The sequence below is a fragment of the Orussus abietinus genome, unplaced genomic scaffold, assembly GCF_000612105.2.
Source record: "Orussus abietinus isolate OABI.00-Male unplaced genomic scaffold, Oabi_2.0 scaffold14, whole genome shotgun sequence".
Taxonomy (NCBI): Eukaryota; Metazoa; Arthropoda; class Insecta; order Hymenoptera; family Orussidae; genus Orussus; species Orussus abietinus.
Window position 1 is genome coordinate 1,250,710 of NW_019395994.1, and position 10,977 is coordinate 1,261,686.

Sequence of the window (10,977 nt, forward strand, 5' to 3'; positions counted from 1 at the left end):
GTAAAGGCCCATCACGGGAGATTAAATCTTGACTTTCTCTTCAGGTTTCCGCCTGGGATGAACACTCGGAAGTCTGCTCGGGTTAAACGGGGAACGAAGCTTCGTCGTCGTTTTACCTACGACCGTCAGTGGACTTCCGAGAGCGAAGTCGGCGCATTGCAAATGAATCTAGTCAAGAAAAAACGCCAAGAAGAAGAGAGGACTATGGAGCGGTAAACAAAGAAGGGGACAAAATATGTCAGATGTAGAAGAGAAGAGCGTTGTATATTTTTAAGGACCCTTCTCTCAGATATATGTATGAATATATATGTATATATACATGTGCGTATGCGTACATATATATATTTATATATATATCGCGTGGCCCGTATAAAGGAGGGAAAGAGTAGCTGTGCGTTTCCACTTTAAAAACGAGATCTACTGCCAAGGATCGTTAGTTCTGCTTGCTTAAGAACCTTGAAAGACTTTATATTGAAATAAGGAATTCGGGCGAGTTAGATGGAGCTGATCTCAGTGCTGGGTATAGTCTACCGTTAAAAATTGAAAACACGGGAGGTTTTACAGAATTGTCGGTTATGTGTGCGAATTAAGTTTCGCGATTTTCTATTTTCAGTATAAGACCCTGAAATAGCTGTGTTCTAAGTACAGTGACATATCTATTTAATGTAGTTATATTTCATGGTGGCGACCGGAAATCATTTTTTGAAAATATAAAATTTAGCAAAAATATATGTGACGATACATCGCTTTGGATATGAATTACACGTTTCGGGTTGGCGTATGAAGTATAACTATTCCATTTTGTAATTTCGATTGTTTCTTTTTCTTTATGTAAATCGCTCATTTGATATATGTTTTTCGCTTTAATTAAAGGCGTTTAAAATAGCTCAAAGGATTCCGGAGATAATAATGCCCAGCACTGGTTAGAGTGCCTCTAGAGAGAATTTAAAGTAAGCGGTACATCAATTTAAATCGTTAAGTGTTGTCCCATTGCAAATCGATGATAATGTCATTAAATTATTTTTAAGAAAAGTAGACTTGTGACAACGGGATAGCGGTCCAAGTACTTTGTGGATTCTGAGATTATTTTGCACCTAATATACTTACGTTAAGGAAAGTAAGTTTTTATTTTGTTACCTTAGTTCTTTCTTCCTCGAATTGAATGTCCGGACTTGTTTAGATTGGACAGAGGTTTTTCAGTTGTCATGAATAAACGGTCAAAGGTGCAAAAATCAGAAAAGTTCGAAAGCGAATCATTAAGTTCAAAGATTTGCAATGCGATAACGCTAAGTGAAATGTACTTTGATATTTTTAACTATAGGCACTCTAACAATCGGCACCCTTAAGGCAGTATAGATATCGGCTTCTCGCGAGTACGGCGATCCCTATCGTGATAATCAGACTTTTTACGCTGGACGATGTTATCTGAAATTTCCGCATTTTCTTTTTCTTTTTTTTTTTTTAATTTGTTACTTCCTTTTCCTTTTAAATACGACTATAAAATAGGTTTTAGTGTAAGCATCACCAAAGTGTTAGTAGGAGGCGCTCTCGATTAAGGGAGCTGAGGAGGCGTTGTACCGAGGACTTATTTTCCCAGGCGAGGATCCGAGGGAGTTGCCGACGTACGAGACTGCTTCGAATACTTAAAACAAGCAAAGGGATCGCAATTCGGGAGTGAAAGAAATACCTTGCGACGTTGTACATAAAACTTTCTACGAGATTGGCGCAGCGTTGTTCCGAGTTAAGCGACACACACGTCACAGGCTTGGTCGATCGAGTGCCATGAATAAACATGATCCTTTTTCGCGACATTTTTTCCATTTCCTCCGTGATAAAGTAAATATTAATGGGCTCTCTTTCTCCGCTCGGGGATTACTGAAGTTTAACCATGAGAAAAATACGAGACTTCCTGCAAGTAGGACTTTGTATTTTCAAAATCGGTCAAGATTGTCCAAGAAATTCGCGGAGAGGTCTGCGGGATAGGTTTTAGGGATTTTGACGAGCGTTTTTCGAGTTATTTTAATTTTAATATATATATTTTTTTCCTTTTTTGTTTTTCCTTTTTTAACCGAAGCCTTGAAGTCTCGCGAATGCACCTTTTTACTTCCTAGGCACGTGGCGATGTTGCACGTCGTAATGACGTACAGGCCGTTGTATCGAAATTGTAGGACGTTCTCGGAGGCCACTCGTCACGTCGAGCCGGATACACGTACAGAAGAGACACGTACCACTCGTACCAGACACCATACTATTTTATACCATATTTGTTACCAGCGTGTAAATTAGACTTAAAGAAGCCTTAGCTTTAGCCTCTAGACCTAAGTCGTTTTTGTAATTTCGTTGGTAAAACATGAAAGTCGTTTTAAGTTGATCCGTTTGTTGTGGAGGAGAGAAGAATACGACGTTTACGCGAATATTTTCACCCGGACATAATCTGTAGCCCAAAGTTCCTACAGGTACACGCAATTATATATTTTTCCCATTTATGAAGCAAACCAAAATAAAGTTTTTAATCGTACGAATTAGCCCGTCTGCATTGAGTATTTACTTCGCGTTATTGACAATATTGTACATTTATTTGCTTCAACCTTTTAGCGAATATTTTCAGAATTGCTGATCGTTAATAAGTAATATTAACAAATATTAACAAATATAACAATATTATCCGTGTATTTTAGCCTTTAGAGTATTGTAGATGATACCATTAGATGGCAGGCGCGTTCATCTTTGTTAATAGTTTGATGAATGACAGTTCTTCCTAAGTTGTCGTTCACTGTCATTTAACTCTCAGAGATGACACGAGAGGCATCTCAAACGTGTTTCACTTAACTGCGGACCAACCTCTCTGAAAAGTCATAAAATCTCTCCCAAATTAACAGAACCCAATAGAAATTAATAATGTAATTCAATTTTCTCGGTGAATTCGGCGATGACATTCAAAATGTGCCTCATTTATTATGTGGAGGTCGTCAAAGAAACTAATCGCTGATTGCTTCCGGTTTCTCATGCAATGTGGAGCGAATAACCTGGACACCGAAGACCTTGATGATGTACCTGAATACGATATACCGGACGTGCCAGGTAATTGAAATGTCCGAAAAATCGATGCCAACCTCAGTGGAACATAATCATTAAAGAAATAACTTCCAGTATGTTTACGACTTACTTGAAACAACGTATTCTTGAACTTTAATCCTTCAGCTATACCTGTAGCGAAATTATCCATAAATTAATAACCAACGAAATTAGGGTCACCTATTAATTTTTAAATTGTATCCATATTTGTCTCTTCAAGATTAGTTTTTGATGTTCCAACGTGTATCGTATGATTTTATTTATATTTAACTTTTTTTCGGATTTGCGGTGCGATCTTTCAGCTATACCTGCAGCGAACTTATCCATAAATGAATAACCAACGAAATTAGGGTCACCTATTAATTTTTAAATTGTATCCATATTTGTCTCTTCAAGATTAGTTTTTGATGTTCCAACGTGTATCGTATGATATTATTTATATTTAACTTTTCTCGGATCTGCAGTGCAATTCTTCCTTCAGCTATACCTGCAGCAAAATTATCCGTAAATTAATAATCAACGAAATTAGGGTCGCCTATTAATTTTTAAATTGTATCTAAATTTGTGCAGCTCTTCAAGATTAGTTTTTGATGTTCCAACGTGTATCATATGATTTTATTTAATTTAACTTTTCTCGGATTTGCAGTGCATTTCGCTCCTCGAGCGTTCGTTTCACCGGTGCCTCCGCGACAGGAAGATCTTCAGCATAGACCTTGTGCCCCAGGAAGTAGGAGGCGATCACCTCCAGAAGTGGTATTAAAAGTACGTCTGGCTCTCGAAGAGATGACCAACAAACCCATCGAGAAAGCTCGCGGAGACCACCGGGATCCCCATATCTTCGAGCCGAGGTTGACGCTGTCAAGTACCATTAATGACACCAGTTGACCGTAGCTCGACATCCGTCCAAGACTGTCAATCTCGGACATAGTCGCGCACTCGTCATTGCGTTCTCCGGTGACGTCATTACTGTCATTTGCTCGTAACCTACGCAGGAAATTCATATCCTGCAGTACCCCGTAAATGCGTCCTCGTGCCCGAAAGACAGATGGACATTAATATTATTTATTCCAAAATTCCATTTAAAGAGTCGAAATAATAAACATTTCCAAGTGAGCAAGCTTGGTTGAATATGTTGTAACGTGTAGGAATAAGTTTGTTAGAACGGCGATTTAGCGAGCCGAAGGATGGAGAGAAAGGAAGAGGAGATTAATTATAAAGAAATAGGGCAAAGGGTTTAGGATAATTATGAACGCGTAAGGTAATACGCTGTAGGTTATTGCACTCGTTAACCTGCCTCTCGATGTCGTCGGTGCTCTTATTACCATAAGTACAGCAGGAAACTCGTATGTTGCGTGGACGTTCTCGTACGTTCCTTCGAAGGCCTTACGCACCGCGGACATTTTCTATCGGCTTCAAGGGACGGTGAATTGATATATCGATAATAAATAGTTTTAATACTCTAAATTCACTTAAATATTTTCTATAAAATGGGACTAGATTAGATGTCTATTTCAAAATAAAACATTTTCAAGCAGAGCTGTATCTCTACAGGCAATGTTTTCACCAGCTGACGAGGACTTGACTTTCCAGGATTTATTGCCGGCAGAAATTGGCGTGCAATCCTCGATCCAAATTTCTTTACGAATAAATGTATACATTAAGCTGTGGTAAGCCCGAATACGGGAAGATATGGGGAAATTGGATCACGGAAACCCTATGAGACTCGCATCAGCTGATCCAGTTTCGACCCTGTCTTCGGTTCTTCCACGCCCAAAGTCATTCCATTTGGCAAGGACCATCAAGGTCCTTCGGATCAATATCCAAATTCATTACAGAATCTTATCAATGAAACGTGCCTACATTACCATTACGAGATTTCTAAATAAAAAAGAACGTTTAAGTAGAGCAAATATTTCTTCCAAGTGTCGAGATCAGCTCTTCCAGGATTTTTTGGTTTACTTTCCAGGATTTATTGCCGGCAAAAATTGGCGTACAAACTTCGACCCGGAATCATTCTACGAATAAATGTGTAAATTAATACGCGATAAGCTCGAGCACGGAGATACGGGGAAATTGGATCACAGGAACCCGATGAGACCACAAGCAACCCGTGCACCAGCTGATCCAGTTTTGACGCTGTCTTCGGTCCCTCCGCGTCCAAGGTCATCTGGTTTGGCGTGAACCACCAGGGTCCTTCCGATGGCTCCTCTAACTCCGATCAAGGTCAAGTAATGATCCATCCCCTTGATTTCTGCCACTCCATCAGGGCCAGCCTCTATGTTGCCCAGGTCGCCTACGTGACGCAGCGGATCCGTAGGTGCTCCGTGATTAACCTGGGCATAAAAAATCGAAGAAAAGGACGTATGACACCGCAAGGATGCTGGTCCACGGAGATAGATCTAGCTTCGAAGGTGTTTCTCTGTTTTGGCCTCCGTCAGCTTCCTACACGAGGTACATCTATGGCCTAAATCTCAAGGTCCTTCCCGCAATTATCATCCGTGCCACAAAGGCAGGCCGCGATGATTGCTTTTTATTATTTTCTAATTCAAAGGTGTCAGGTATAACTAAAACGCGATTTATCTCAGGTATAACTGAAAGGCCTTTCTAGTGTTCAGAGGCTTATGGAAGTCTTATCTGAGAGAATTTCAATTCTATTAATTTTCTATTTTTACTTCAAATAGAGAAGTGTCAAATATGGACGTTATTCTCTAGGAAGTATGAAGAGTTAATTAATTTTTATGTCGTTTTATCGATCCTGATGTAAAATATGAATAAGTTGTAGAGGACGTGAGAATCTCTGAGTTCGGTCATTTTTCATTTTTTTCTCGGTTAGAACTTCCTCCGGAAACGGGGACGTACCATGTAGGGATTAAAATGCGGTCCAGCGGACGTGCAGCCTTTTCTGAGGTCGCCTTTCTCGTGGACGTGAAGTCCGTGAAGACCTGGTGTCAACCCCGAAAGGGTCCCCGTCACCCTGACACCGTTGTGCATCTGCTCGAGGGTCAAAGTACCTCTGGGGCCGTCGACGGGGTTGCCATCTTCGTCGAGGGATTTCATCTCCACCACCGCTTTCAGACCTATTGCCTGGAAAGAAACGATGATAAGAATAGGAAAGTCCTCTATACGGATTGTCATTTATTTATCCCGGCTAACCGGGCCAAGCACTATCGAACAAACCGCGGTCGATATGCTACCGTAAGAATCAGGACATTAACAAATTGCAACTACATTGCATTTATTTTTATAGGGATATAAGAACCTGTAAACCCCGATACATTACTGGGAAGCGATTTACGAATTCACAGGTTTGAATATTTTTCATGCAGGGTTTCTTATTTTAATTCCGATATACGTTGGTAGTTAGGTTCCATGGATAGATTAGTAAATAGATCTAATTAACCCTTCGTTAAAGGTGCTTAAAAGCGTGCGACGTTTGGGTCAATATTGCTTGCATGCATTCATGAATTTCGCCCATATGTCGGAAGAGCTTCGTTCTCAGGGGTTAATAGATAGATTAATAAATAGATTAGAGCTGTATTCATTGCGGCGGTAAACGGGGTTTTTGTTGAGGGGGTAGGAATTTAATTGACACTTTTTAAAAATCATTATGAAAGGAAAAAAGAATTTGCTAAGTGTGGGATTCGAACCCACGATCCCTCGCGGGAACCAGAACTTAAATCTGGCGCCTTAGACCGCTCGGCCAACCTAGCATTTTGCTGCGGACTGGTTAAACTGGTATTTAAAGAAAACATTAAGAGGGACATTTAAATTTCCAACAAAACATTCTAAATAAAAGCTTACGGTGATCATTACGTATGGTAAAAAGTATTAATTTAATCCTGGAGTAAAAAGGTTGGGCCTGCGGGCGGGCTGTCCACAAATGCGCGTTTAAGTTATAATGATAAGCATGAAACGATAATTTACGGACATTTCAATGTGCAGCAAATATTTTAATGCTATATATCTATATACTACATAATGGAGATATCTTGGTTAAGGTGGTTGATTATAGCAACGCAAATTCAGGATGGACGAAGTAAAACGCTTTTATCATAAATAAAAAAGAAGTACTATTTTAGCATTACACAGTATTATTTATTGTTAATTTTTATATTCAATTTTAAAAAACTCGAACGGTGTCTTTCGCGTAAAGACTGTTTTTCCCGTGGAGGATCATGAAATGCTCTCAAATTACATGATTCGTCAGGTGAATAATGATTCACCTGACGAATCACCATTCCTTTAATTACGCACTGAAACAGTTCCAAGCACGAATTTGCGATGCAACGAGTTCGTGCAATTTCTGTTCCATCCCATCAAGCAAGACATAAAGTTAATTTCTTCAAAGAAGCTTCGATTTATCGTCCACGAGTACGAAAATCACGTGCGTGCTTTTGTCCTCCTGTCATAAATCTTGATATTTGACATAAAATAAATAAATTCTTAATTTTCATCGCTAATGCCGATATTTATACAATTTATATGTGCATACACACAATATTGGAAACGTGCTAAATATCAGTATCAGCAACGAAAATTAAGAATTTATGTATTTTACGTCAAACGTACGTGATTTTCGTGCTCGTAAACGATGAGATAAAGATTCTTTGTAGGAATGAGTCGGTTCAATTAGTTTAGTACAAATTAATATGGAAATGAAGATAAATGGCGGTAAATGAATTGGTTTAATTAATGTAGTACAAACTAATATGAAAATGAAGGTAAATTATTTTTAGAACGTGCACAGGTGCACATTGCTGGACCACTTGACAACACATACGAACAGATAAGGCTCCATGTAGACCTCGTAAAGGTCGCTCCTTGTCCCAGGATACCCAGGCAGACTCCTGATGAAGAGGGTCCTGTCGTTCAGGTTGATCGTCATCCTGTCATACGGTCCTCCTGTAGATCCTCGTACGAGGATCACGCCGATAAGGACGAGTGCCGAAAACCACATCTTGATCTCGATCGCTGATGGATGATAAGATGCTAGATGCCGAACACTTGCTGTTGGTGTTATGTACTCGTTGTTGGATCCCTCGATTCGGATCAATCGATCGATCGATCAGGTATGGGTGAATCCACTTGAGAGGATCACGCGAGAAGCTGGATCGTAAGTGGTGCTGGAACAGGCATACTTCGTATAAATATACCGAAAGTACCCGAGGGAGACCTTGATCGGATCCCTCCGAGAAGACCTTTGAAGTGTGACGAGAGTTCCGCGATCTGCTCTCTCTAGAAACGGGATTGATCAATGATCCATCGATCCTCTCGAGGCACTCGACGCGCTGAAACGTGCGCTTCGAGATTTGCACTGCAAGAGAATATATAACTTTACGTATAAAAGATGCAATTTGGGGCTTTTTCGTCTTCACTGCATCATTTTCTGCATCCAAGGGATAAACTTTGTGATCTACAAAATTGATTTAGTTACGATTGATTAAATATACGAAGCTGTGTTAACTTGAAGCGCGAGGGTGATTTAGTGGTTCCGTTCACCTGATGATTTTTCACGATTAATTTAGGGTTTTGAGATTAATTTCGACTTCCGGTCTATGGTTTCACCGGTTTGAGAGAATTTCCTATTCGGGGAGTTTCGCAAACTTTTTTTCAGGGGCCAGAATCTCGAGTTTCCGCGGGAAGAGCGGACGCGCGCGCAGCCGCAGTAGATCGCACCTGCGGAGGAAGACACCTCGCCCGATGCCGCGGTAGCTTCCCTCTTGGCACTATCGCCTTCGGTTTTCTGCAACTTCGACAAGCCGACCACTCGAACTCCTACCTCGCTGGCTCACACACCAATGGCGGAGTGAAAGCCAGGAGATGCCACGGGCAGGACGCCTCCGGCATCCTTTTGCTGTCGTTTACTTTTGCCAAGACCTGCACCACCTGCCATCTCGGGTTTACATGGGACGAAGATAGATGCAGAACTTGCAACAGGCGAATATTATAGAAATATATGTAGCGAGGCAGGAAGAAATTCTCCATTGGGCCACCACTTTGGAAGGAGGTTCACACGGCCCTGCGTAGAAAAAAGCAGCACGGTAAAGGTTAAAAGAAATCGCTTTTCATCATTTTTAATATTTCTTATGACTGTGTATAGTTGGGACAGATACGGTAGTCCTGTATGATTTATCTGGGCAGGATTTATTTGAAATCATCACTTTGACGGTTAATTAGCGAGACGTCATTTGATTCCAGGATCACCAGCAGCTGTTATAATTACCGGTGTCAAGGATCACGCACCGTGATATCGCTCACGAGATTGATAAACCTGGTTGTGCAACTTTGCACTCTGTAATTGCGCTCTTGCTCCAGGCAAGGGCTGCAGGCGATTTAAAGGGTACGGTAATTTACTGACTTGTACCCGATTTAATCTTGAATGGTACATTTTTTCTGTAATGTTATCGACTTTTTATAAAAGGTCGATCGAAGTCCAAACCATTCGAGTTACTTGGCCCCAAATTTTATTTTTTTTTTCTGATTGAATAGAATGATCACTTTTTTCATGATGCACCGTCTTTGTAATTTTTGAAAATGTGTAATTTCTCATGTCTCGTGTATAAGATTATATAGCAATGTGTGTTTCAATTTTTAGTATTATTAATGATAACCTCCCTCGGGTGTCCCAATACCATGTTTATGTTGCCCAAGAGTTGCGCACAAATTTGTGCAAGCAAATTATATGGTAATTTATCGCTCGATGTTTGAACAAGTACTAGGCGTATGTAAGGCGAGTAAAGATGGGAATTTCAAGTCTTCGGCAAACAAATTGTGGAGAGTATTCCAAAGACGGCGAGAGCCTTCGAGGCAGTTCAAGTCATTGTCAATGACTATTACGACAGCGGTCATCACTTATGACGACAGTTATGACATGATGACGTACAGTTTGCCCTTATCACCTTACTTGTACGTATCTCTGTTGTCATAAAAATTTGTTAAATAATACTCGCCCCTGGTGAATTAAAATACGATTTTTAGGGGAACATTTTTCATATTGAACGTAATAAAAATAAGTTTTGGCATTTTTACAGCTGTAATTGGACTCAAAGCGATAAGGGGAAAATTAGCATTGTTTCTAGTATTTCATTATTTCAAGAACATGCGGTTTACGTAAATGAAAGTAGGGCAGGTTATTGTAAAATATGCGCATGGTTAATGGTCATCAACCTCGACGCCGTAATTTCTCATATTTCTTGAGACGTGTTACATCTCATTACTCAAACCGCACCTGGATGAAATCAAGTACACAGAGACAAAGACCGGTCGATCGATTAAGGAAAATCGATTTGCCCCCTACGAATCGAGTCATTGATTTATTGACTGTGCACTCCCGATTATGAATGGCGCGTTTGTGTCTCAATTGCTCGAATTGACCAATTACAAGCGTTTGAATTGTACGCTTAACTTGCAATCTGATACGCACTAATTACAAATTGCACACCGTTGTAACTCATGGGAACATCTAAATTGCAGATTACAGGTGCACTTCGTACGCCGGTTTTTAATAGTTGTAATAAACGCGAGGCAACGTTCGCTTTAATGCCAACTGTAATTTTGCGACTATTTTCCTATTCAAGGCGTGTATTACGATCTAAGATTTGTAATTACGGAATCGCTCGTCCGTATCGAAACGGGGAAAAATAAATCGGATAATTCAGGGTGCAACGTTCAATTGCATATTTTATGGGTTTCTATTTTCCTTATGCTACTGTGCATGTATTCATCTTTTTCTCATTCTTATGAATAACTGTTTTCTTCGAAGTTGCAACCAACGCATGGAGTCACCGTTGTCATTTCTATGTAAATTTTTTCATTTTCTGACTCTTTCTTGTCATCCTTGACTCTGTCTCGAGGCCGCCATTACGGTACCGATGTCTATCCATAACTAATAACTCTTTTCCT

At 40.1% G+C, this 10,977-nt stretch overlaps 3 protein-coding genes and 1 non-coding gene across 11 annotated transcripts in view; 2 read left to right on the forward strand and 2 right to left on the reverse strand.

Moving 5' to 3' along the window:
• Positions 1-2,522, forward strand: part of LOC105698245 — a 42,046-nt gene extending 39,524 nt beyond the window's left edge. For all 6 annotated transcript variants that reach the window (XM_012422308.2, XM_012422307.2, XM_012422304.2 and 3 more), the window contains one exon: positions 45-2,522. In XM_012422308.2, coding sequence (XP_012277731.1) covers positions 45-86 — 42 coding nt within the window. In that variant the 3' untranslated portion in view covers positions 87-2,522. The remainder of the gene's footprint in view (positions 1-44) is intronic.
• Positions 2,523-2,936: 414 nt separating this feature from the next.
• Positions 2,937-3,960, forward strand: LOC111674315. Its single transcript, XM_023434106.1, has 2 exons — positions 2,937-3,081; positions 3,722-3,960. Exons 1-2 carry the CDS (start codon positions 2,958-2,960, stop codon positions 3,958-3,960), a joined length of 363 nt encoding a protein of 120 aa, XP_023289874.1. The 5' UTR covers positions 2,937-2,957.
• A 1,061-nt stretch (positions 3,961-5,021) lies between these two features.
• On the reverse strand, positions 5,022-8,865 carry LOC105698337 (superoxide dismutase [Cu-Zn]). Of its 3 annotated transcripts, none has more exons than XM_012422517.2 (4): positions 8,752-8,865; positions 7,880-8,198; positions 5,935-6,159; positions 5,022-5,408 (listed from the first exon to the last, which is right to left on the reverse strand). In XM_012422517.2, exons 2-4 carry the CDS (start codon positions 8,030-8,032, stop codon positions 5,154-5,156), a joined length of 633 nt encoding a protein of 210 aa, XP_012277940.1. In that variant the 5' UTR covers positions 8,033-8,198; positions 8,752-8,865; the 3' UTR covers positions 5,022-5,153. The 3 variants fall into 3 exon arrangements, with proteins under 3 accessions (XP_012277940.1, XP_012277938.1, XP_012277939.1); XM_012422515.2 differs by having other exon boundaries at positions 7,856-8,198; XM_012422516.2 differs by lacking the exon at positions 8,752-8,865 and adding an exon at positions 8,575-8,723 and having other exon boundaries at positions 7,856-8,198.
• Trnal-uaa lies at positions 6,702-6,785 on the reverse strand. Its single transcript has one exon. It is a non-coding gene; the product is annotated as a tRNA-Leu (tRNA).
• Positions 8,866-10,977: the final 2,112 nt, after the last annotated feature.